This window comes from Rhizopus microsporus (genome assembly GCF_002708625.1).
Source record: "Rhizopus microsporus ATCC 52813 unplaced genomic scaffold scaffold_28, whole genome shotgun sequence".
In the NCBI taxonomy this organism is placed as follows: domain Eukaryota; kingdom Fungi; phylum Mucoromycota; class Mucoromycetes; order Mucorales; family Rhizopodaceae; genus Rhizopus; species Rhizopus microsporus.
The window spans coordinates 1-24,345 of record NW_019671943.1 but is presented as its reverse complement, the minus strand read 5'-3'; the positions used below and the strand labels follow the sequence as shown (position 1 = coordinate 24,345).

Sequence of the window (24,345 nt, the reverse complement as noted above, 5' to 3'; positions counted from 1 at the left end):
CTGGAAACAGGCGGTATATCTATCCACTGATTGGATGCTTCCCTTATTGTAAGCAGGCCCTAAAATGCGTTTATAAATATGACCCTTTTCTTTCCTATGGGTTCTCTTTCTTTTCTCTATCTACTCTACAATGACTTACAACCGCATCTCTTTTGAAGAATTAAAACAATCTGCTTTGGGCGATTGCATTGGTAATATTCGATTCTTAGTCCACGTTCTATGCTTACACATACACGTCTAGATCTCGCTTCTTCTGCTCTTGGTTCAACCATTGTTGAAGTAACCGATGAATTCTTTGCTCCTGCTACAAACATGATCAACCCTGCTCCTCCTGTCCACGCTCCAGGAAAATTTGTTGGTAAGTTATACAGCTAATAAGTTTTCTTTCTTTCTTAAATCACTTTAACAGAAACCGGTGCCTGGATGGACGGATGGGAAACAAAGAGACATAACCCCAACTACGACTGGTAAAAGAAAAAAGATCATTTTTGTGTGTATGAAAAAGTTAACCGATGTGGGGGGTTAGGGCCATTATCAAACTTGGATATGCTGGATCATTCAAGGGATTTGATATCGACACACATTATTTCACAGGCAACCAAGCTCCCTTTGCATCTGTCGACGCGGCCTTTGTGCCTACAGGTGGTAACATCGACTCAGCCGAGTGGGTAGAGATTCTTCCCAAGGTATCACTCCCACCTAACCAACATAACGTGTTTGTCCTCGAGAAGGAAACGGATGTTTATACACATCTTCGACTCAACAATATTCCTGACGGCGGTATTGCTAGGTTCCGAGCATACGGTCATGTATCCCCTATCTGGCCGGAAGATAAGAAGTAAGATAAGATAACGTACATAAAAAGTTCAAAAGCTGAAAAAGCTCTTGTAGCCAAATTGTCGATTTAGCCTTTTGCGGAAACGGAGGCCGTGCCGTAGATGTATCCAATCAGCATTATACACCAGGCAGCAACATTCTCTTACCTGGTCGTGGCCAAAACATGGGCGACGGATGGGAGACCAAGCGATCACGTACTCCGGGACACACAGATCACGTCACCGTCAAGTTGGGATCCAAGGGACATTTACTGAAGGCTGTCATTGATACATCCCACTACAGAGGTAATTATCCCAACAAGGTTATCTTGAAGGCCATTCATTCCGATGAGTTCGTGCCTTCTCAGCCTGACTCCGAATGGGTCACATTGATCGAGCCAACCTCTGTCGGACCTCACGGTTTATTCTACTTTGACCTTCCTCAGACAGATAAAGTTTTTACACATGCCAAGATCATCATTGTACCTGATGGAGGTATTAAGCGTCTTCGTCTGTATGGTGTACGTGAAGGAGGTAAGGTCCCTCCAACACCTATTGATATTGGAGACGCCGCTACTCTTTAATATATAATAAAGATGCCATTTATTTTATACAATGTTGTAATATCTCATAAGCAATGTGGACACAATACAAAAAGCGAGAATAGATGTCATAATACCCACAAACCACGTCAAGTCCTCTTGATATTGTCCAGGCACTTGAACGTTCATTCCCCATAGACCAGTCACTAGATTCATCGGTACGAGGACACTACCCAAAGCTGTCAATTTGGACAAGACATCATTTATCTCGTTATTTGTCTGCGTCATCTCGATGGATATTTGAGCTAAATAGTTGGAATGGGATCGAGAAGATATCTTCTCATAATGGTTGAGTGATTGTAACATGCTGAGGATATGATCTATAAAAGGAAATATCAGTCCATCACTTTCTCTGAATGTCTATACGCGCGCACCTTGCACATCTCCTAAATAAAGGGCTACTTCTTTACTTAAAGCAGGCCGCGTGCCATCTTCAGGCACAATTTCTCCTCGTTTGATTAGTGTTTTGACCACATCAGGCTTACTTGACAATAAACGTAACAAACCCATCATACGCTTTCGACAATAACCGATGCGTCGCAACATATCCGATTGCTCTGATTCCTTCAATATGAGCACAAGTTCATCAATTGAATCGACTTCAAACTCGATAGCTCGAATCAGAGGAGCGAATGAGTCGGTGATATCATCTAATAATCCATAACATATCCAATCTATACAACATGTAAAAAGACTAGGTCTTGTATCCATCTTTTTTCTTGCTTACCTGGAGTGACATTGATGTAATCCTTCAGCTGCTTGATCCTTTTACGCACATTGTGAGGATGTGGCATTGGTTTAAAGTGAAACTATGCAATAAAAGTCAGCTAAAGTCAATACATAACCTATTCTTACAGTAATAACTCCTTCTTTCAACACAATGATGTAAAGGGCAGAAGGTTGCATATAAGTGGCAGAAAACTCATCTTGATCAAAGCTTCTGAAACAAATAAAGTAATAATTCATAAACACTTCACACTTTTCTCGTTGTTCTTCCATACTGATATCTTCTACTGTAAGCGGATGAATTCGAAACACTTTACACAAGGCTCTCATTTCCATATCTGTTGGGTTATAGATATCTATCCAAAAGCATCCCTTCTTCAGCATATCGCTTAGTGTACCATCTTTATATTCTGATATTTCACTGATACATCTTGAATGAATCGTAGATGGTTCACATGGTGAATAATAAGTCACTCTGTACTGGTCTCCTCCACTTTCACTTGACTCCATGTTCTTGAAGAAATAAATAAATATATTCATTAAAATATATACGTACTTACCATCATGCGATCACCATACATGCTGTATCTTCTATTATCCGAAGGTCCCATCGTCGATAGCCGTCTGGGTCTCGTCTTTGTCTTGGTCATGTCTGCAGATTCCTTTTTTTCATGTAGCACAAACTCCTCTAATGCTTCATAATCGATGCCTACGAGCTCCTCCTCCTTTTTATCCGGCGTCGTTGTCGGAAAGCAGACGTCGACTTCGACCGGGCTGAGACGCGAATTGCTTGACGTTTCGATATCTGAGTGATATCTTGGGGAATTAGCACCCGACATATTGATCGTGATACCCTCTATTGCTGGATGGTCGTCTTCGGTCTATATAAGGTACACATACTTGAGGTGATCAATTCATGAAAAAAATACAAAATGTCACAAAAAGGAACCCTCTTTCTTGACTTACAGGAATACTTTCATATCCATTGTTACGATTAAAAAATATGTTTAAAGGTTGAAAAGTCGAAGGTGTGTCGTCATCGGCATTGTTTATGTTCTGACGCTTGTTATGTCCTCCTTTATGGTTACGTTTCTTTGATTTGGCCATTTTACCCGCAAATATTTATATATATAAAAAGAGAAGAAAAAGAAAGAGAGAGAAAAAAGAAAAGAGTTCTCAATTTGCGTTATTTTTTATTTTTTATTTAGTCACACGCATTAAAGAGAAAAAGTGTAACGTCATGTTCAAACAAGGCAAAGTAACAATTAAAAGTCCCCCTTATCATCCACTTGCATGAGTTATGTGACTTTTTTCACTTTTTTTCATGTACAATCAACGACGCCAACAGCTTCAAGCACAGATACTACAACCTGATGATATTGATACACCACAGTATGGTACTGCTTCAGTAGATACAAGTGTGAAGCCGACAACAACTGTGATCACTGCAAGTACTCAAGTACCAAACTTTGTGTCATTGAAACAAGTTGAATTAGACATTAGTAAAAAAAAAAAAAGGATTTTACAATAAAAAAAACATGTTTACTCATTGTCATTAGAAACAAAAAAACGAATTCCTAAAAACACTTCATTCGAGCCTTTATCAGAATTAGCCTCACAAAATTTTCGAGATTTACTAACCAGAGAATACCGGTAAGTTTGATTGTCTATATACACAGGGAAAAAAAATTGATAGTTATAAGGAAAACCATTTCAAACGTATTACAAGACATGCCTGCTGTCTCTCAGCATCAGGTCGAATACATTTTACGTCCTGTGGTTACAGCCATTGATCGAAAACTGAAGCAATTGTTGTTTCCAGGAAATATCGATCCTAATATGCTCAATATGGGATTAGATCAACTTGTTGTAAAGTATATACACTTTTTCAGTTATTTAAAAAAAGACTCATGTACCTTAGGACGACGCAAGGAAAGATATGGAGGCTCAGTATCAACAAGTGGCACATGATGTTGGCATAAAAGTACGAGACAGAGAAGAAGCTCTGAGTCGAGAACAGAATCAGTTGGATGAGTGGCGACAAAAGAATATAAATGCAAGGAAAGCACTTGTAAGTCTAGTGAAAGGCATTAGATATTCTTCTTACACTATATAGCGAGAAAGGCCTTTTGTATTTCAACCACATGAAGATGTGGATGATTATGTCCAAAATTTACTCAAGTACCCAAGCCATTCTGTGCTCGATCTGTAAACACTCCAATTGCCCTTTTTTATAAGGGAGAACAAAAAAAAAGTAATTTAGAAAGCCATGACGTACGATTTGTCAAGTGAAGAACTATATATGCTTTCAACTGCTCATATACAGTTTCGCATTCGTTTTGGAAAGGTCATCAATCAAGATACTAAAAGGTTGATTTGTGTCATTACGGCAAACATGAATAAAATACGAATTGCTCAAGTATAAACAAGAACTTGTAGCTTTCTTCAACTTTTCTGTAAAACAAATGTTCATCTCTCTGGCTATTATGTAGACTATACAGAGTACTGCTGTACGCGTATAAATGCTTCCTCTCCCAAACCCTCTTTTTCATTCATCGTGCAACTCCTGGCATGAATGAATCTGTCACACACAGAAAAACTACATATTATCAATATTGGGCGTGTAAGCTTATTTTTTATTTTTAAAAAGATTGCTTTTTGCCGAGCCACTTAATTCAAATAGAGAGCAGGAGCTCCATGGAATTTGGCAGAGATGATCACACGAGATCCTGTATGTTCTTCCTTGTAATAACCAGCCTTGACACCATGCTTTAGTTTGGTAACATGGATGTCTTCAGGGTTAGGTGCTTCAATGGTAGGAGCAGGACCAAAGAAGTGGAATAAACCGAAATCACCAGAAAAGCTATCAGCAGGCTACACACAGAGAGAGTTAATGGGACTGATGTGACACTTTTTTTTAAAAAAAAAAAACTTACAAGATCAACCGAAGCGGGTCCAAAAGTGGAAGCAGCAGTGACATTAAAGTGTTCTCCGGTTGGCTCGAGCTTAACCTTTGTAGCACCGTGAACGGAACCTGCCAAGAACTTACCCTCAGGTTGGTAATTACCCATGACAACACCGCGTAAAACGCCAAGCTTGATCGTCTTGGCTTTTAATCCCTGTGTGTATTACGTGTTATTAATTTTCAATCAAATTACATTCAAACTTACATCAAAAATGATGGCACCGCGGCCTAAACCAGCCTTAATGGTACCAAATGAGATCTCTTCAATACCGTGACCACCTTCGATACGTTGAGTTTGTTTAACGTGGAATTGAAGTTCCTCATAGTACTCTGTGTTTTGAGGGAACTCGATATCGACGCTATAAACCAGACAGTCCTCCTGCTTGGGCTTGTGATGGCGATGATGATGATGAGGAGGAGGGAATGGGAAAGGAGGAGGGGGATGCTTGGGATCGCGTTCCAATTGAACGACGTAGTCACCTTCATGCTCAAATGCCGAAATTTGAGCCTCAGAATGGAGTTCAGAACGGCCAGCATAAATGGTAACATTCACCTTGACAAAGTCAACAGAGGCATCCTTCGACTTGGAAACACGAACATGTCCTCCGCGGTTAAAGTGGCCGTTCAAGAAGAACTTGGCCTTTTTGTAGTCGTCAGTCTTGAAAGCAAATACCGTAGATTCAGCTTCAAGTTTATGAAGCTTACAGAATGGCTTCCAGGGATGCTTTTCCTTTTTATCTTTTAAAACAAGTAAATAAATGCGCTTTGACATATATTTGTAGACTTACTATCAAATTTGAGATCTTTAGAAAGTTGAAGAATATCAGCTGTTTCAATTTTTTTTTAAAAAAAAATATACAATTTTGTAGAGTATACTTACTAGGTGCATCATCAAAATCAAGTCTTTCATCTTCAGGTGGTGCTGGATGATGTTTTCCATGACGATGATGACGATGCTGGTGGTGGGAGCCTCTAGATGGTAATGGAAGTGGGCCCATTGTTTGGTGTAACTCATCCATGAATTCATTCAATTCAGCATAATCATCATTATGTCTTAAAAAGCAAGGCTCGCGCAATTCTGGAACCTAAAAATAACGTTAGAAAAATAAAATTAATCAATGTTATATGTACGTTTGGATTGAAAGAATCATAAGGCATGATTTCAACATATTCCTATTTAAAAACATGAGTAAATAGAAGGGTAAACCATTGATGAGCTTACTGTTTCAGATCCAAATATTCTTTGAGAAAGATGAACAATGCCAGGAATAACCAAGGTAAGAAGGACAAGGGCTCCAAGAAGACCTTTCAGAAAGAACACGATAAAGCGCTTAGCGTTACATCTCTTGGGCTGCTCTTCATACACCATTGCTTCCTCCGTAGGAACAGCAATGTATTCAGCCTTTGGATGATTAGACTTTTCCATTTTTGCTTGAAGGGAAAAGAAAAGTGAAAAAGCTGAAACAATCGATCAAATATAAAGCGGTTTGCCAAGAATATCGGAATTACAATCTATTACTTCGGGACATATTTAACCTTTTTATGCAAAGTTTAATAGGTGATATCAACCTGCCATCATTATATGCGCATTTTCAATAGAAGGAGAAAGACAAGAAATAGATGACCACAGAAAAATAAAGAGTTCACACGCATCCACTATATGTCTCGAGCAGAGTTGGCATAAAATTTGACCACATTATCTAATAGAATATACTGGGGACACTGCAAAATAATTCGATTTATATCTGAATGCTACAACTCAAAGTGACATATAATTTATAAAATGTGCTTTTAACAATAGCTTTGTTTATGCCCTACCGCTCTTTATGGGTTTTATATCAGCAATCATGATTTAGTAATGCACTGAGGATATCTATAATTGCTGCTTATTATATGTTGACTATTTGCTTTTAAAAAGTAAGAATATTGGATTTACATTGCAAGTAGAACCTTTAGTCGTATAACATCTATATATAGCATATCTTTTGCTTGACAGCATTTGGGTATTTTCTACCAAATCAATTAGAATTGTATACTCACACATAGTATTACGTCTTGTTTTATAAAGCAAATGATTTCGTATACTCTCAATCTATTGACATAGCTGTCCAGCAATTGAGTGTTTTATTGTGGTGTTTAAATGCTTTTGTAGTTTGGGGACGTATTACCTTTTTTTTGATTTTGCAGTGTCCCTAGCATTACTCTTTTAACATTAGTGCCTGTTGCGTTATCCTGTTATGTTTTAAGCGCTCTCTAGTGTTAGAACGAACACTCTATTTTGAAGAGGAAGGCTTTGTTAAATTATCATGATCTATAAAAAAAAAAAAACGGTGCTAAAAACGGCGCTTGATACTGTTCAACGTCTTTATTATCAATTTTTACAAAATAAAAGCATAAAGTTATAATAGAAGTATTTTTTTTTTAAAAAAAAAAAAAGTAATTTATTGATTATTATATGAAAGCCAACATAAAAGATTACCTAAAAATGTACCTAAAAAAAGTCAGTACGTAGTCCCCAAAACCAAATAAACAAGTTGCATTATGATTGCTGCTAGCTGACGTTCCCATGAAAGGCTGCCCAATCTTCAAAGGACGCTTCTCCGGAACAGACCAACCACACAAAGTGCAGATAAATGCCCCCAGCAATTCAGAAGAACCAGACAAACATACCAAATACCATAATGGAACAACGAGGGCAGCAGATTTTTTTTTTTTTTTTGGTCAGGCTAACGATGACTGCAGAACCCAGCTACTAGTACAGCACTATGAAAGTCCTCTTTCAAGAGTCGACCTTAAGCTTCGCCACAGACGCATTATCTATTGACTTTTCAGAGACGTCCGGAGGGCCTCCTACTTGGTGTGAATAATCGATTTAGAGTGAGCTTCAGGCTTCATCAGGAAAGAGTCGTGCGAGTTCCATAGTGAGACGTTTGCTTAAGAACCGAGCATATACAACCGGTGCAACTTGTGTACTGGGCAAGTTTAAAAAACTTACCAAGAAACTAAAAGACCAAGAGAATAGTTGAAAAATGAGAAAAGAAAGGAAAAAAGAACAAACAAAAAAAAGAGTGCGCTCGCTTCCTTTTATTTGTTTACATCCCACATGATATTGTCTACGCCCATATATCTTAATCACTCCTTAAAAAGGATTTAGTCCTGATAAATTTATTAAGGAGAAGTAAATAAAGGAGGGGTTTACAAATTATCAAAGGTGAGGCGTTCTTCTCTTGCTACGCTTGATGTTGCAGTTTATGTGAATTTACAAGTGTCGAAATATAAATAAAAATGAATACAGATCACGAATTCTGTCTCTCTTGAGCTGTAAAAAGAGCATCGAATTGATGCATCAAGCACTTTAATTTAGGGTGATACTAGGGACACTGCAAAATCAAAAAAAAGGTAATACGTCCCCAAACTACAAAAGCATTTAAACACCACAATAAAACACTCAATTGCTGGACAGCTATGTCAATAGATTGAGAGTATACGAAATCATTTGCTTTATAAAACAAGACGTAATACTATGTGTGAGTATACAATTCTAATTGATTTGGTAGAAAATACCCAAATGCTGTCAAGCAAAAGATATGCTATATATAGATGTTATACGACTAAAGGTTCTACTTGCAATGTAAATCCAATATTCTTACTTTTTAAAAGCAAATAGTCAACATATAATAAGCAGCAATTATAGATATCCTCAGTGCATTACTAAATCATGATTGCTGATATAAAACCCATAAAGAGCGGTAGGGCATAAACAAAGCTATTGTTAAAAGCACATTTTATAAATTATATGTCACTTTGAGTTGTAGCATTCAGATATAAATCGAATTATTTTGCAGTGTTCCTAGTACTACTCACTACATTTTGTAAGGATTTTTATCATTATTTGACGTCAGACCATACACTATGTAGAAAGGTTGAGTCGAGGTCTATTATAGCTTTCTTTTGCTTCTGTCTCTCTCCCCCTTGCTCTCTACCTGTGTCTTAAGTCTCCAAGCCAGTTATCGCTGGTTCAATATAGCACACTTCGGGTAAGATATTAGTAATCTCTTTATAAGCTTACTCTTTTTTCTCGTTTTAATGAAAATATTTATTATTTGATGCCTGAAGTAATCATTTTTCTACCAGTGTGCGCATAAAGTGTAATAGTATCTTTGAAGCATTATGTAAGAGAATTATTATTTAATCTGCTGCCAAATCTACCTACAGAAGAGAAATACCTTTCGCTGTCACAGTCCCTCTTTTTTCTTCTTTTCCTATAAAAAGAATGGCGTCTCATAAATTGAAGATACTATGCCTACATGGATACACCCAAAATGCAATCATGTTCCAAAAGCGAACATCTGCTATACGGAAAAGCGTGGATCATCTGGCTGAATTAGGTATGACTGCTAAAAAGAATTGGAGACGTAGTTTAATATATCCAAGTGTATATTACTGCTCCTCATCATATCAAGCCACCTACTCTATCTGGTGAATATGTAGCAGAAAGTGATGATGATGTCTCTGAAGGCACGTATGTAATGACTATATAAAGAAAAAGGATACTAAATCAAACTATAGAACACAAGCCATTTGGTTGGTGGTATGCGCCCAGATATAAACCTACAAAGGACGGCTATTTTATTGGCTATAAAGAATCTGTTGCATACATTCAACAAGTACTAAAGAACCAGGTAAACAAAAAACAGAAAGAGAGAGGAGAAGAAAAAAGGACAATCTAAACCTATCCTTCATGTCTACAAAAGGGTCCCTTTGATGGTATACTTGGTTTTTCGCAAGGTGCAGCCTTTGCTGCATTGTTAACAGAGCTACTAGAAAACAAAAGTCACGAATTCTCTTCTTTTGATCATCCTCCTTTTAAATTTACAATCCTCGTCTCTGGTTTTAAACCAACCATGCAAGAGGCAACCAATACGTTGCTTACTACAGAACATAAAGTAAAGACGCCCAGTCTTCATTATATTGGTGATCTGGATACACTTGTACTACCAGAGAAAATGCTGTCTCTTACTGAAGTTTTTGAAAACCCTGTCATCTTTCGTCATATGGGAGGGTAAGTAAACAAAAGAGAGAGAAAGAGAGGAGTTTATAACTGATGCCTTCTTTTTTAGGCACTATTTGCCCTCAACCTCAGCAAGTCAAAAAGCACTAATAAGCTTTCTTTCGCAGCATGTTTAATTAAAATAAATGTATTTTGCAACTATTGAAAATGATTACGGTAAAGGATACTTGATCATCTTGAAATGGTCTTTAAGGGTAACACTTTATGCAATGCACTCTTATTTAATCTGAGAGTCAAATACACTCTCAGGCACTACTATACAAAATACACTTCTTCCCTAGAAAGATCAACCATGCTTATTAATTATTACTAATTCATCAGGTGCACACACATAAATATATACATATGCCTTTTTTCTTTCTGAAACTCATGCAAATAGACTTTAGATGTCATCATGTGCGTAGATTGAAAAGTCTCAACCATAAGTCACAATTAACAGTCATGGAATTTTCTTCATTTTCCCTGGGTCTGAATGGCTTTGAAAAAATAAAAATTTTTTTTTCCTCTTTATTTCTCAGTTATTGTCTGCTATTCAACATATTCCTTTGGTGCTCCGATAACTGTTTGAACCTCTTTAGCTACAAACACTCCGTTAACGACCTGAAAAAGTTATCAAACTACTTGCAACTCAATTCTTTCCTTTTGGCGACTTTTAAAAACCATATTTCTTAAAGAAGACCATATTATTTAACCCAAGCTTATTTTATATATATACACACACAAAAAAAACTAATTCTGGTAATATTGATACATGCGCCATTGAAAAGTAATGTTGTATTAAACCAAGTCTATAGATAATGCAACAGTATTCTGCTTACTTCGCTGGTTATGAGACCCCTGCTACGCAACAACAACAACAGCAGCAAGGTCAACAGCAACAACAAGTTCAACCTAATCAATCTCAAGATGGCAGTCAACAACAAGCTCAACAGCCTCAACCTTTATTAACAGGTCCTAACCTTGCTATTTATTCTCCTGCTGCTATGCAACCATTGTCTGTCCTGGCTGCTGCTCAAAGAAAAGAACAAGATCCTAATGCACTTGCTGCTGCTGCTGCCGCTGCCGCCGCTGCTGCTGGTAACCCTGCTGCTCCTGTCGAGCTAGGTGCTCATGGTAAGCCAAAGAGAAAGCAAGTTAAGAATGCATGTGGTAAGTATAAAAGAGAAAAAGGGAAATAACGTCCAAAAAATCTAATACTTTTCAAGTGAACTGTCAAAAAGCCTGTAAGAAATGTGATATTGGTAGACCTTGTCAAAGATGTATCAAGTATGGTATTACAGATACTTGTGTCAACTCCGTTCGTAAGGAACGTAAGAAGGGCATTAAGCGTGGACCCTACAAGAAGAGAAACAAGACTGGTAAGATATAAAAAATATAAAAAAAAAGAGAAAGAAAGGTGTTGATTGGGTTTATAGGCGGCGAAAGTGCTGCATCTTCAGGTGCCTCCACTCCAAATATGGCTTCACCTATGACCAGTGCACCAATGTATGCTAATGGTGTGCGTGCTGCCGCTATCCCCATCCCATACCATCCCTTCCCTACTGGACATTACGATCCTTATGCAGCTTACACCAGCAACGGCCAAATGATGCCACAGGCCTATATGGTACCTGCTTCCATTCAGCAAATGTATCCTACCAATCCTCCTGTCATGTCTTATCAAGCCGCTATGAATATCATCTCCCCCCAACATCAACAATCACTTCCTCCTCCACAACAGCAACAGCAACAACAACAGTCACATCAACAGCAATTAATGGATAATGCTAACGTGCAGCAACAACAACAACAACAACAACAGCAACAACAATCTCAGCAAGTCCAGCCTCAGCAACAGAACTTAAGCAACACTAATAGTCCTGCTCAGGCTGCTACTCCCACGGCCACAACTTCTGTGGATACAAAGGCAGAAGACGATGACGACGAAGGGTCAAAATTGACCATCTTGTCTAGACTCTGTAGTGCTGTCTTGGATCGCAATGATACGCCAAAACAAGAAGGCGGTGATGCTGTCAAAGTTGAAGGCAATCAAGAAAACACACCTCCCCCCAGTCGTCCTCAATCTGCTACTTCGCCTTAAACATGTAGTCTTTCTGTTCTTTCTTTTGTTAGATTCGTTGTAATATATAAACATTTGTCTATATCAAATTTGAAAAAAATAAAAAATAAAAAATAGTTTTAATGTTGTCTTTCATGACGGATTATCATAGACCGCTTCCTTGTTGACTATTTGTTACAAAGACTCACTTCTTGCAGAGTTTATTATAATGTTAAAAATGATACACTTTCTTGTCTATTTCTCTCTTTCTTTTCTTTTATTTTATACAATAAATGTGATTTAGGTTTGTGCTTCTGTCGATACTGCTTCCACTGGTTTTGTTACTGTTTCCACTGGCTTTACTGATGGTAGACCATGAGCACCAACAATTGGCTTTGTTTTACGGTCAATCATTTCTGTCTTGACAGGTAGTTTATTAGACACAAGTCTGAAAGCTTCCTTTGCGATTTCTTTTCTCATTCCACCGATTTCAAAAACAACTCTGTTCAAGGGTACACGACAAGCCCAGTACTCGAATGTGCCTTTACCTTTACCCATACGTACTTCATTGCCTTTGCTCGTAACGGGAATATCAGGAAACACACGCATCCATAACTGTGAACCCTTGATGGGTTTGATCTTTCTACGAAGTGTGTTGTGTACTGCCGTCAGTTGGCGACTGGTCAGACGACAGCCTTCCTTCACACGCAATCCATAGTCGCCAAATTCGACGGTTGTTCCCTTGGTTGAACCGCCAATCGGAATAGGGATCTTGCCCTTTTGTGCTTTTTTGTATTTTGTACGTCTTGGTGAAAAGTTGGATGCAAAACGAACGGCAGTGATGGACAACAGAGGTTGGATGGTGGGTCTCTGAAATACACTAGAGATTATAGACGAGGTTTGATTGACAGCATTCCATACATTTCTTTTGGTGAGTGAAAACATGGCTACAACAAAAAAAAAAGAAAGGACCCCTTGCTTGACAGAGGATTCACCGTCCAAGAGCTATGGGCGGGTTTCATAAAAAAGATTTTCCAATTCCGAGCGTCGCAGTAGTCATGTTCAGCCCGCACCCCCTAGTCTCCATTAAATGAATGACGTGACTTCAGTGTACCAGAAGGGTGAAAAAGACGATGAGACTGAAGATCATTATTATACTATTACATGCTGTCAAATGGAAAGCAGTAAAGAAAAAGATGGATCTTTTTTGAGTGCTGTACGAATAATTTCTTATTAGAGAAAATAGATCACTAGGGATGATGAATGGTAAAATATATAGATCATAATTGTCCCTCTTTTTCATTATTTGTTTAGTTCATGTGAGCCTATAATTGAACCAAAGAAACTTTGTTTATTCTAATCAAAAGGCATCTGTTTGGTATAAAGAAGGCTTATCTATCACATTCTATATCCATTGAATTTGTATTTTATTGTCTGAATCTCAAGTCATTTGAGTACGACAGCAAAAAATTAAAAAAAAAAGGTCCCCCCCTTCGCTATGGTTACCGTTCTTTCTTTTTTCTGCGTGTGTGTGTACAATGGAGAATGTTGACGATTCGATCAGGGTCAGCCAAGTACCACCACTTGGGCAAACTGGTAGTTTTCTACTTATGGAACGTCTAAGCCTTTTATCAAACTCACAATGTATGTCTTGTATTTTATGATTGAAACATATTTTAACATGGATTGAATAGTTTCCATAGAACAACAACAAACAGAAGAAACGGTACTCAAAAGCTATACACTTTATAAAAAGCGTGTTACTCAACCCCATATTAGAACAACATATTCCTTGAAAGTTCAAATTCCAGTTTAGACATTTCCACAAAAACATTCCAACAAATGAACAGTTGTGAGCGAAAGCTATCAGAGGAAATTGATCAATTGCTTGAAGACGACAATGATGAACTTTTATTGTTATTACCCGTCTTGGATAAATATGAAAGCAAGTCAGCTGATTGCAATAGAGATCAATATAGTCAAACTGAAAAAGGTCGCGCTGTTATTGACACGAAAGAAGCTGAACTGTCAGAGGAAACTGTTGAATCTACACCCATCTACAATCCTAATGATTCTGATAGTCAGGACACCATTCCTTATTCTCCAACTGAAAGCATTCACGGCTGTGATATAATACCACAATATGTCGACTTACAACCAATTTCTGAGAATAGCACATCAGAGACCGAACATAGTCTGGATGAACTTGTCCCGCATTCTCCCTCGGAAACAAGTAATTTATTTGGAGACTTCTATCATGACCATGTTTCATATCCGGCCTATTCTAGCCCTGTTCATCCTCTATCGACAGGAACGCATGGTTGTGAGATGAGAGACTCTCAAGAGATTAGTGACGATGAATGCTTCGATATCTTGAACAGTCCATTACGTGACCAAGCCAATGTACAGAATCTAGTAAAAGCAACTAGTCCCAAAGATAACAACGATAATCTATCCACTCTCTCTGGTGACAGTTTCGTAGCTCATCTTTTTGACGACGAAGAAGATGACGACGGCTTTGAGAATAATGCAGAGGAAAACACAATTGAATCGCTTGCTGTGGTGACTGACCATAGTCACGATAAGGTTGATCACAGTATATCCAAAAAGTACAAGACCACGACAACCTTGCGTGATTACTTCATCCCGCCTCGAGAAAACCTGATTGGAAAGGAATCAGCCATACTTCCTTTTGCTACCTTTGGTGATGAAAAAAAATCAAACAAGACGACTGAAAGTAGTGAAGAGACGAAACGATGGCCACGCATGGGTTTACCAAAACGGTCCATTCGATAGTTAATCCTGAACTCATTGCTTCCTTTTATTTTGTACATATTGCATCTCATATCTTTCTTTTAATCATTTATAAAATGGAATAATACCCCGAAAACAGGTGTCTCTCGCACCATCAGGCTACACAGACCACACGCTTTTGTACTTTTTTGGTTAAAACGGTTAAATCCAGACTATGCATATTGTTTCCTATTTTTATTTATAAAAGCGAAGAATAATAGGGATTACAGAATGTCAAAGCGCAATATACTAAAACAAGCGTTTTTATTGTTAACAAGGAAAACAATAAATAAAGAGTTGAGAATGTACAGGTTATAGATGACTAGGAATTCTATCCGTTTGTTTATCAGGTTAGGGGACAGTTAAAAAAAAGGTGGGAATACGAATTTGGTATCTATTCTGCTAACAAGCCAAAAAAAGAAGTGGGAAAAAAGCATAGTATATCAACAAATGAAAGCGAGAGGTTATGCGAGCATTTGAGAAAAGGACGGCTGGTTAATGTTGTCCATGGTAGAATACTTTTGTTGCCATTCAGGCAAATATGCAGGATTGAATGAATTTGTATTGATAACAGCTAATTAGAAAGGTTAAGCGATACAGTCCACAAAAGAGGAGAAAGTTTGGACTTACAGTATAATTCATTATCCATGAGCGTAGGTTGCAATTGATGTTTACCATGAGAACCTTCAAAAAGGGATGAACGACGTATGGGTGAAGGCTGATGATAGTCAATGTCGTCTTCGTTGCTACTGTCCTCATCATCTGTTCTAGATCCAAAGTCGTGTTTTGTCATGTCTTCACTGAAAGAAGGCATCTGTGGCAAGAGTGCGGGGTTGGACCAACCGCTGTTTGGCTCAAAATCGCCGTAGGCCATAGGAATGGGGCTTGCATTCAAGGGCATGGTATTAGGAGATGGTTGCTGTTGTTGAGAGGACATAAACTGAGCCAGCAGTCTTTTATTTTCTCTTTGAAGTTGTAAAATTTGATAACGATAGCGTTCTTCTCTTGTGATGCTTTGTTTGACCCAATCAAGAGCCTTTTCGACAATCTGGCTTTTAGAAGGACGACGGTAGTTCATGAGGTTAGGAAGCGCTTGAGCAAGACATTGAAACTTTGTGTTCAAACTCTCGCGGCGTGCACGTTCAATAGCGTTATGCTCTGCACGACGCTCAGCTTTAGTAAGTGGCCTAGATAAGAGAGTCAATATTGCAAAAAAAAAAGAGTAGGTTCTTTATATTACTTTTTAGCAGGAGGGTTGTTGTTCGTCATAGGGTCTTCCTTATATACATCTTGTTCAAATGTGTCGCCCTTTGGATAACGCATGAGATGAGTCTTTTCGTCAGGCAAGTCTGCGAGATTGGCGTTGGTAAATGGAAAAGTATCAAGGCTCATGAATGAATATCCTGGTTTTGCGAAATGGTTCATAGTTGATCTATGGGTGTATAAACCTTTTTGAACGGGGTACATGTACAATGATATATAATATATGTGCAGGTATATGAGTTGTATTTATAATGTGGGCTTTTTGATCAACAAAAAAAAGTAAAGCAATGAAGAAAGAAAGAAAAGTAGTTTCTTATCGTATTTATAGACAACATCATGAGAACACACACAGACATAAATGCAAAGTGTCTAGAGCATTAAAGATGACACGCGATGTTGTCATCCAAAACAAATTTGCCCTGATCGAATCATTCAATTAGAACGGAGCAATAAGCACCGAGGTTACTAAAAAAAAGTGCTTCCGTTCTTCTCTTTTCTTTACTATAGGTGCTCTTTTTCCCGTAAAGCTTTTGTAGTAAATTATTTTTCCCGGTTTAGTCTTCTCTCTTCTCTCTATTTGTTTCGCAAACCAGCCCCATGACATCTTTACTTCTTTTAAATTGACATTATCACTTGACATATGTTAAATGACGATGTACAAAACAAGATTACATTGAAAAGGACTTTTTTAAGGTGACCTACTGATAGTGGAGTTTTCGGTAAAATAAATAAAAGGGTGATCGCTCGGGTGAGAGTGTAATATTAATTAAACAACAAGAGGAATCACTCTAAAACGATTAAACGTGCTTAGTTTTAATTTCATGAACAATTAAAAAAAAAAAGAATCCTTTGGGACTTTTCCTAAAATGACGTTGTCTCTGTCTCTTTTTTTTAAAATAAAAAGCCAAGGATAATATCAAAAATATAAAAAGTTATAGTTTAGCTTGTACACAAAAACGTAATGTCATAATGACGAAAAAGTGCTACATGCGAGCATCAAAAGGTTTCCTAAAAAGAAACATTTTTTTATTTTACAATAGACGCGTTTTTATGAAAGGGGCAAAAGTGTCATTTTACTATTGTTACCCAGGACGGAGATTGAATTGTGCATTGTTATATCAAAGTGGATAAAAGATCAGATTGTACACGAGTTCTATTACCACGAAAAAAAAAACCATAGTATTTTAACTTATAGAAGAGAATAGAATGTTTGCCCCTCTTTTTAATCTCTGTGGGAAAGCTTTTCTTTTTCTCTTAAAAATGAGGCTTAACTTGATGAAACCATTCGGGAAATATTACGATGAAAAAGGAAAGACTGAGAAGAGTCCTATCATGTCAAGTGAGGACCATCTTATGCTTTATCTAAAGGACATTCAAAAAATAGGAGTGAAACAAGATAGAGAAAGACAGATAATCAGACCATCTTGTATACATACTTATTGACGTATATCCATCCTTTGTCTCTTATGGACCTTGTTATAAATATTTACTTTATGCGTGACATTCGAGGCACTGGGCTCAGAAAGCTTTCGTAAGCAGATATGTAGAACGTATACCAACGTCATTACCTACTTGCCCTAGAATAGTAACCAAAGAAACAAACATATTCCCTTGTTTGAATAAAATTGTTACCTATTTAATTCTGTTTATAAAATACAAATAACTTGTTACAGCATGGGCTGTACAACACTTTCGTTGCAATTAAAGGGTTACGAACAATGTATTTTCCTTGTCGTATTTGTTTGTGTTCATCTATCTATTGTTATCTGTAAATGGCCGTTGTCTCTTACTATAGATCGAACAAGCAAAAAAAATAAATAGATACATATAAAAGAATCTAAAGCTTCCAATTATAAATCGGCATTCTTAATCCGCGTCCCCTTCTTCCCTTTCTAGTTATCTTTTTTATAAATTAAGAAATTAGAAAAAAAAGAGTGTGACACAATCGTCTCGGTCCATTGTGCTTGTGTCTTTTGCACAGACTATACTCATGTTTTTTGTGATTGTCGCAAGCTGATCGTGAAACTAGAATGCTACATCGAATGTTGTTCTCTTAATTGATACATGCTAGTTATGCTTTTGTAACAAGAATGTGTATTTCTGTTAAGCAAGAAGAAACTAATGAAGAATTAGGTTAGGAATGAAGGTTGTACATATGGCACCATCACTAGGGAAGATCCTGTCCCCATGATTCATCATAAATTACTACTATAATAAAAAATACCATAGCCGGGCCGCACAATACTAATAGTCGTGTAGCACGAATACGTTAGAAATTGACAGTCCCTTTTAAAGAAAGTACAAGAACGTGTGTTCCATGTGAATGACTGAATACTCACTTTTTTTGTTAGAATAAAAACCCGCATTGTTCGCTAAAGCAATTAAATATAGTAAAAAGAATACCCCTAGCAGAGCGTCAACTATGCCAAAAACAGACCGGAGAGCCTAAATGTGCAGGAATAAATGTAAGTCACATAACTATTACAAATTCAAAAAAACCATTACCCTCCATAAGGAACGACCTACAAGAAAGATCAAACTAGAATATCGAATGAAGCTTAAAAATGAAACTTACTAGCGAGTGAGCACACCGTGCTCGTCAAGTGATCTCTTGCAGGAACGAAAGACCATGAAAGTTTGCTAAAGGTATCAGTGTTGAATTGACTGATTTAAGATTGAGCAAATGGTGGAAGAGGAGAACCTATCAAACACTGAGTTAAACCAGACAACTGATTGCTAGCGAAGACAGCGCATCTCGAGACTTTGTTTCTTGTGACACTCGTTTATTTTTCTTTGTCAACAGTATGAACAGAGTGAAGTCATAATAGGTTCCCCAGTAATGCGTCATGCATTGGTGTGTTATAAATAGATTTAGTGAAAATTCCAAGCCATTGTCAGCCATCGAATATAGAAAATATACTTTTGCAAACAGTTCTTTTTAACAATCAAAAAGAGGGGATGAATCACGCTTTCCCTTTTGTTTAATCAATTTTTTGATCAAAAATGATAGATTTGACATTCAACAGAGAAGGCTAAAAATAGTAGATCCAATATTTTTGTTTCTATGTTTATCTCAGAATAAATGTTAGTTCTCAAGCGTCACAGCGGGAGAATCTGAGAAATGACTCATTGGTATATCTGATTATAGTGTGATATACGCCATTTCCAGAAAGAGATGTCGCTTTTTCGTACAAATTGAATTATAAAAGCTGCAAAAATGCGACTTTGCTTCTTGAAAAGACTGTGCCACATTTATTAGATGGAAAATAAGACGCAGTGAAATAAGCAGCTTTTGGCCATAGCCTTTCTGTAGTTGTTCCTTGCACATGACTCTTTTTGGGTTAATACAACTGCTAATCTTTTTAAATCATATTCCGATTGGGCCAATTGAGAAATTCTACCATTAACCCACACAAGTGTACAAAGTTAACCCTCCTTGACATGTTTTTTGCATAATAAAAACGATCCCAGTTGGCCAATCAATTTTTGAAAGCTTTATAGAAAAAAAGACGGAGTCTAAATGACAGAAAATAGAAAATAGATTTTGTTAGACTTGAATTAAAGTATTTGTTTATTATTATGCTTCATTTGTTAACGTTTTTGATGCAATTGGTGATATTGGTAAAATAGGCTTAGACCCATCCGATACTTCTCCGCTTGCTCCAACAGATTCACAGACAAATGTGTCATTCTTTAATACTCGCGCTCCTTGTCCTTTTGGCCTAAAGGTATCTACAGCTCCAACGTCCACTGTAAAGGGTAAATATCTTTTTTTTTTCTTTTATGGATTGTAATCATACCTTTATATAGCTTTTCTTCACATGAAAAGGCCTTTGGCCGTAATTCTATAATAGTATGAAGTGGAATACGGGCATACGGCAGTTCTTCATGAGATAAGCCCATAAAGTATGCGTACATACATCTAATAGTAGCTTGATGAGATATAATCAAGATATTTTCGTGTCTTTCCAAGTCCATAATGACTGGTTCTAGCCTTAGCACCAAATCTCTGTAACTCTATTTATTCCAATAAGTCAGGTTTGAAAAATAACACAATGGGCGTTTTTTATCTTACCTCGCCTCCACGATATCTGTAATTAAACTTGTCTTCATCACGACGTGCAAAGTCCTCTGGGTATTTCGCCTTAATTGAATAGAGTTAATTCTCTCTCTCTCTCTCTCAATATTAATTTTCACACACGTACTGCGATTTCATCATAAGTCATACCATCGCAAACACCTGTATCCAATTCATCTAACGCTTTCCATTGCTTCTTTGGGAAATCTAAATGCCTAGCTGTTTGAATCGTTCTCTTCATGGTCGATGTCCATACCGTCAGAGGACGGTCACCGATATTTTGTTTGACAATTTCCGGTAGCTTTAACGCATATTGTTCTCCTCTTGGTGACAGACCAGAGTCGCCACCGATTCGATCTTCCAGATTGTAAAGTGATTCACCATGCTACTAAAGTCAGTTTGTATCTTGAATGGGTCACACGCGCACAAACTTACTCTACTAAACCAAATTCGTTTTGGTCGCGTGTGCAGGTTCATCAAGTAATATACAATCCTGCTCTCTAAATATCCACGAATCATGTTGATGATATATTGGCTCCCGACATTAATCAACTTTATATAGGTCAAATCCTCTTCTGTGATCGTCTCGTAAAAGGCTTCGTAATGGTTAATTCGTTTCATATAATCTTCTGTAGCCGTTTCCGGATCGAGGTTTTCGTAATCAGGAGAGGAGAGCTTTACGTCCTTGATGTTTGACATGATGATCTTTGGATCATCGCATATCGATTCGATAAATAAGACTTGAACATCCAATTTCGTCAATTCGCGATGAATCCATTCTCTATCCTGCTTTGTAGAGTTTGTAGCATCAAAAATGCCTGCTATTCCGTCTTCCTCAAGATACCATTTTATCATATCGTTTAGTGCAATTTCTGCTGCCTCATGACGTTTTTTCATTCCATCTTGGTTATGAATATCGAAAAATGTAGGTGGAGGATGTAATCCGGCTATCTGACGTCGATAATTACCCACTGAGAATATTTGTGTCTTGATGCCTAACCAGTTTAAATATCTACAGACTACATACATACACACAAATATACAATTATTACTGAGAGCCACTCTACTTATATATATACTACCTTTATATGCCACATATGTCTTTCCTCGTGCAGGCAAACCAACCATCTAGAATAACAATACATATTTGGTTTAGTGCTTTCTTTTTATTCTTTTTTCTTTATTTACCACACATGCTATACGAAAGTCTATTATAGACATGTTAGCCTTGGTTATACTCTTCTTTTCAAACTTACTTGAGCTCGTGTTCATTTTATATCAATGGTCTTTTTTCTCTCCCCTCTTTCTTTTTCTTGTTGGAGATTGCGCAACTAAAGAAGAAGAAAAAAGGAAAGGATTACCATTTCTTTTGACTGAATTAAGATTTCAGCAACAACTAACTCCGATCCTGTTCCATATTTTTCAGCTTTTAGAGTAAAAAAAAATTCCAGGGAATATGCAGATAAAACAAGTGTGTTATGATCTTGTCATCGCCTTGTTTCTCCTTCTTGAAGAGACGAATGTTGGCGTTTTAATGTATGAGTAATAATGACATGACTTGATCATTGTGGGAAATGCTGCATCTATCGTGTAACATGATAATCCGTGTTTACCAATAGTAATTCTTAGTAAGCTATTTGGATAAAAAGAGAGAAGGAGAGAGAGAAAGGTAAAAGTCGATCATGATCACTGTATGTTGCAACATAACGACGCGGTAACTTGGTTTGACATAAAAAAGATGAGCATAAACAAATTTGATTAAAGAAGAGAACAAATACTTGTATCCCTATTTGTACTTTACATCTGAGGTAACAGAAAAGAGAGAGAGAAAGAGAGATAGATTATACTGAGAGAAAGATGAAAGGTATTTCAATAAGGTCAATTTCTCAAAGTCAAGGTAAAAGTATGGTCAAAGGGACTGATTATTATTCAATGGGAGGGTCCTCAGGGACTGCGGGTTCCGTAAATGCTTCGTGGCGTATACCTTTAGCCGGCTGTGCTATTTCCTGTAATGATGTAAGAGAGTGACTGTGTTTATGGATATCTTCTCTTTATCAATCTGTAATCACCCAGGTGTATGTGTCGCATCCCTACACAGTTCTTATTAAATCTCTTGTAGTATTTAAAGGTAAACGAATCTGATCTTTTTTCTTTCTTTAGATAAAGCTGGCTTACAGCAAGTGCAATGGTTGTCACACACTATAAGTTTTAGAAATTGCATCAAAGACTACTTGTAACTACTTTTGAGCTTTAAGAGAAGTAATACCATGCTTGACACAGCCATAATCAGTATTTACTCGAGAATTGATTAAGTCAATTAATTGAGGACCCTTTTGATCAAGGGTAATTAGATGCTGAGGATATCATTTATATATTTAAAAATAATAAAGAAAAAGCAATCAAGGATGAGGAGGTGAGTAGATGGGCCCCAGTTCAATCATTCCGGGACTGTCTTATTCCTTTGCCAGCTTCAATATGACAGGATTGAATACATTACTTAAAAGGGCAGGAGATTCAACAGAGTAACTGTATTTGGCTTTATTTTGAAGGTGCTCTTTCTGTACAGCGGAGATGTCCTGAGCAGACTTCTCCGACAATCTCAATTTGGATCAATATCGTAAGCATTTTTTGTATATATCAAGATCAAAGATGGCGTACTATGTTGGTGTCCAAGCAGAACTTAACTAAGTCTGGGACAAAGTCTTATCTGTCTTCGAAATATGGGTTGATCAACAAAGATCATTCTCTCCAGAAATCGAACAAGCCATTCTCTTGATAACATAAGCTTCAGATGTGAAGGTGGCATCCTTTGAGGCTTCAAAAATAATCAGTGCCTTTATTTTCACTTGCTGTATAACTCTTACCTGCTGCATCCAAGAAAAATATTTTGGCTTTCTTGAATTGGCCAATCAAAGCATAGTCAAATTCATTGACAAGAGACTTTATCACAGTAAGGGCACCAAGCATGCCCTTGTGATAGTCAAAGCTCTATTTGACTTTGTCATCATTGCCAAAATAACCGGAAGCCTCCGAGAGCAAAAGCTCCATATTCTTCAAGCCGAAAAGCTTGAGCAAGCCTTCCGTCTTATACTGACTGCTATTGTCGTTGTAAAGCCCAGATAATTTTAATTGCCTTGTCATGCTTTGTTGAACTGATTGCTCTTCAACGAAATCAGCCTTGCAACTGTGGTGTACACTACGCGCGCGAGGAAATTCACGAGAAGGCTAATGCTACGGGCGCTCATTCTCCTATACATGTGGCGTCACTGTACAACTTCACACTACCAAAGTGTCCACCTAACCTAAGGCTATCCAGTGGAATATCTTTAGATATAATATTACTCTTGAATGATCTTGGTTCTTTGTTGATCAAACTGACAACATAAAAAACTAAAATACAGCAATAACCACATTTTATCTCTTTTTTTTTTTTTTTTTGAAAAAGCCATATTCTATACCAAGGAACATGGAGGGGTGTCTGTTCCTGAACAGATTTGCTGACGACATCACAGGTAGCGTTTGTAACATTAACCCTCTAGTGGATTTCCTCGTGCGCGTAGTGTGTACCTACAATTGTTGTTGCTTAATGCCTGTGCAATAACATCAGCAAAAGGTCTCACGAATGCTTGATTAAGCGCATGTTCTGAATCATGATAGTTAAAATGAGACGAGTAAGTGCGCAATCTAAAGAAAATGAGTTGACTTATAGTTTTATGCAGAGCAATAAAAAAAAACTATATTAACATCGCAAGAAGAGATTTCTCTAAACACTCCAGTTTTTCAACTTCATTGTCGTCTCCAACTGTACCCAAGTGATAAGAAAGGGAGATCCTTGATGCACTACCAAATCCCAAAATAGCCACGTTTGTGATATAGTCATAACAACGAATACTAATTCAGATGTATGTCGATGAGCCTCTATACAACTTCTTTATCAAGAACAAGAAAGAAAAAAAGAGTCCAGTATTTACAATTGTCATTTTTTTTTTTTTTT

General features: G+C 37.3%; 11 protein-coding genes across 11 annotated transcripts; 6 read left to right on the top strand and 5 right to left on the bottom strand.

The window, feature by feature from the left end:
* Positions 1–130: 130 nt before the first annotated feature.
* RHIMIDRAFT_248128 (allantoicase) lies at positions 131–1,399 on the top strand (the record flags this gene model as incomplete). Its single annotated transcript, XM_023610485.1, has 5 exons — positions 131–191; positions 242–358; positions 410–467; positions 527–838; positions 892–1,399. The coding sequence occupies 5 exons, from the start codon at positions 131–133 to the stop codon at positions 1,397–1,399; spliced, it is 1,056 nt and encodes a 351-aa protein (XP_023461625.1).
* Positions 1,400–1,423: 24 nt separating this feature from the next.
* On the bottom strand, positions 1,424–2,653 carry RHIMIDRAFT_208651 (Mg2+ transporter protein; the record flags this gene model as incomplete). Its single annotated transcript, XM_023607076.1, has 4 exons — positions 1,424–1,737; positions 1,792–2,091; positions 2,145–2,226; positions 2,273–2,653. The coding sequence occupies 4 exons, from the start codon at positions 2,651–2,653 to the stop codon at positions 1,424–1,426; spliced, it is 1,077 nt and encodes a 358-aa protein (XP_023461624.1).
* Positions 2,654–3,385: 732 nt separating this feature from the next.
* Positions 3,386–4,592, top strand: RHIMIDRAFT_81277 (uncharacterized protein). Its single transcript, XM_023615731.1, has 5 exons — positions 3,386–3,645; positions 3,703–3,796; positions 3,847–4,012; positions 4,065–4,214; positions 4,260–4,592. The coding sequence occupies exons 1-5, from the start codon at positions 3,468–3,470 to the stop codon at positions 4,353–4,355; spliced, it is 684 nt and encodes a 227-aa protein (XP_023461623.1). The 5' UTR covers positions 3,386–3,467; the 3' UTR covers positions 4,356–4,592.
* Positions 4,593–4,813: 221 nt separating this feature from the next.
* On the bottom strand, positions 4,814–6,534 carry RHIMIDRAFT_248125 (uncharacterized protein; the record flags this gene model as incomplete). The annotated part of the gene is made up of 7 exons (XM_023610484.1): positions 4,814–5,017; positions 5,080–5,262; positions 5,314–5,846; positions 5,897–5,935; positions 5,989–6,193; positions 6,240–6,281; positions 6,331–6,534. 7 exons carry the CDS (start codon positions 6,532–6,534, stop codon positions 4,814–4,816), a joined length of 1,410 nt encoding a protein of 469 aa, XP_023461622.1.
* A 2,849-nt stretch (positions 6,535–9,383) lies between these two features.
* On the top strand, positions 9,384–10,550 carry RHIMIDRAFT_270640 (uncharacterized protein). The gene is made up of 5 exons (XM_023612197.1): positions 9,384–9,496; positions 9,543–9,626; positions 9,678–9,790; positions 9,863–10,170; positions 10,229–10,550. Exons 1-5 carry the CDS (start codon positions 9,439–9,441, stop codon positions 10,293–10,295), a joined length of 630 nt encoding a protein of 209 aa, XP_023461621.1. The 5' UTR covers positions 9,384–9,438; the 3' UTR covers positions 10,296–10,550.
* A 142-nt stretch (positions 10,551–10,692) lies between these two features.
* On the top strand, positions 10,693–12,391 carry RHIMIDRAFT_81247 (uncharacterized protein). The gene is made up of 4 exons (XM_023615730.1): positions 10,693–10,917; positions 10,974–11,328; positions 11,385–11,537; positions 11,595–12,391. The coding sequence occupies exons 2-4, from the start codon at positions 10,977–10,979 to the stop codon at positions 12,257–12,259; spliced, it is 1,170 nt and encodes a 389-aa protein (XP_023461620.1). The 5' UTR covers positions 10,693–10,917; positions 10,974–10,976; the 3' UTR covers positions 12,260–12,391.
* A 126-nt stretch (positions 12,392–12,517) lies between these two features.
* RHIMIDRAFT_309590 (mitochondrial ribosomal protein L16) lies at positions 12,518–13,283 on the bottom strand (the record flags this gene model as incomplete). Its single annotated transcript, XM_023614601.1, has 2 exons — positions 13,139–13,283; positions 12,518–13,087 (listed from the first exon to the last, which is right to left on the bottom strand). Exons 1-2 carry the CDS (start codon positions 13,160–13,162, stop codon positions 12,518–12,520), a joined length of 594 nt encoding a protein of 197 aa, XP_023461619.1. The 5' UTR covers positions 13,163–13,283.
* A 472-nt stretch (positions 13,284–13,755) lies between these two features.
* On the top strand, positions 13,756–15,013 carry RHIMIDRAFT_242069 (uncharacterized protein; the record flags this gene model as incomplete). The annotated part of the gene is made up of 3 exons (XM_023609710.1): positions 13,756–13,861; positions 13,912–13,943; positions 13,997–15,013. The coding sequence occupies 3 exons, from the start codon at positions 13,756–13,758 to the stop codon at positions 15,011–15,013; spliced, it is 1,155 nt and encodes a 384-aa protein (XP_023461618.1).
* Positions 15,014–19,825: 4,812 nt separating this feature from the next.
* On the bottom strand, positions 19,826–21,502 carry RHIMIDRAFT_270618 (bifunctional 6-phosphofructo-2-kinase/fructose-2,6-bisphosphate 2-phosphatase). Its single transcript, XM_023612196.1, has 6 exons — positions 21,434–21,502; positions 20,787–21,370; positions 20,479–20,736; positions 20,349–20,417; positions 20,074–20,290; positions 19,826–20,023 (listed from the first exon to the last, which is right to left on the bottom strand). The coding sequence occupies exons 1-6, from the start codon at positions 21,477–21,479 to the stop codon at positions 19,851–19,853; spliced, it is 1,347 nt and encodes a 448-aa protein (XP_023461617.1). The 5' UTR covers positions 21,480–21,502; the 3' UTR covers positions 19,826–19,850.
* A 664-nt stretch (positions 21,503–22,166) lies between these two features.
* RHIMIDRAFT_270617 (uncharacterized protein) lies at positions 22,167–22,772 on the top strand. Its single transcript, XM_023612195.1, has one exon. It carries the CDS (start codon positions 22,209–22,211, stop codon positions 22,377–22,379), a length of 171 nt encoding a protein of 56 aa, XP_023461616.1. The 5' UTR covers positions 22,167–22,208; the 3' UTR covers positions 22,380–22,772.
* RHIMIDRAFT_295473 (uncharacterized protein) lies at positions 22,762–23,492 on the bottom strand (the record flags this gene model as incomplete). Its single annotated transcript, XM_023614185.1, has 3 exons — positions 22,762–23,166; positions 23,216–23,291; positions 23,349–23,492. The coding sequence occupies 3 exons, from the start codon at positions 23,490–23,492 to the stop codon at positions 23,081–23,083; spliced, it is 306 nt and encodes a 101-aa protein (XP_023461615.1). The 3' UTR covers positions 22,762–23,080.
* Between the last annotated feature and the right edge of the window lie 853 nt (positions 23,493–24,345).

What these genes read in the sequence shown, in the direction of transcription:
- RHIMIDRAFT_81247 (XM_023615730.1), top strand. Translation starts at nt 10,977, where the DNA reads ATGCAACAGTATTCTGCTTACTTCGCTGGTTATGAGACCCCTGCTACG. An exon ending in GCAAGTTAAGAATGCATGTG is followed by an intron (nt 11,329 to 11,384) that starts GTAAGTATAAAA and finishes ATACTTTTCAAG; the next exon opens with TGAACTGTCAAAAAGCCTGT. An exon ending in CAAGAAGAGAAACAAGACTG is followed by an intron (nt 11,538 to 11,594) that starts GTAAGATATAAA and finishes TTGGGTTTATAG; the next exon opens with GCGGCGAAAGTGCTGCATCT.
- RHIMIDRAFT_270618 (XM_023612196.1), bottom strand. Translation starts at nt 21,479, where the DNA reads ATGGTTGGTTTGCCTGCACGAGGAAAGACATATGTGGCATATAAAG. An exon ending in GACATATGTGGCATATAAAG is followed by an intron (nt 21,371 to 21,433) that starts GTAGTATATATA and finishes GTATGTATGTAG; the next exon opens with TCTGTAGATATTTAAACTGG. An exon ending in ACAGATATCGTGGAGGCGAG is followed by an intron (nt 20,291 to 20,348) that starts GTAAGATAAAAA and finishes TGGAATAAATAG; the next exon opens with AGTTACAGAGATTTGGTGCT.
- RHIMIDRAFT_270617 (XM_023612195.1), top strand. Translation starts at nt 22,209, where the DNA reads ATGAAAGGTATTTCAATAAGGTCAATTTCTCAAAGTCAAGGTAAAAGT.
- RHIMIDRAFT_270640 (XM_023612197.1), top strand. Translation starts at nt 9,439, where the DNA reads ATGTTCCAAAAGCGAACATCTGCTATACGGAAAAGCGTGGATCATCTG. An exon ending in TGATGATGATGTCTCTGAAG is followed by an intron (nt 9,627 to 9,677) that starts GCACGTATGTAA and finishes ATCAAACTATAG; the next exon opens with AACACAAGCCATTTGGTTGG. An exon ending in AACAAGTACTAAAGAACCAG is followed by an intron (nt 9,791 to 9,862) that starts GTAAACAAAAAA and finishes TGTCTACAAAAG; the next exon opens with GGTCCCTTTGATGGTATACT.
- RHIMIDRAFT_81277 (XM_023615731.1), top strand. Translation starts at nt 3,468, where the DNA reads ATGTACAATCAACGACGCCAACAGCTTCAAGCACAGATACTACAACCT. An exon ending in ACAAGTTGAATTAGACATTA is followed by an intron (nt 3,646 to 3,702) that starts GTAAAAAAAAAA and finishes CATTGTCATTAG; the next exon opens with AAACAAAAAAACGAATTCCT. An exon ending in TAAATGCAAGGAAAGCACTT is followed by an intron (nt 4,215 to 4,259) that starts GTAAGTCTAGTG and finishes TACACTATATAG; the next exon opens with CGAGAAAGGCCTTTTGTATT.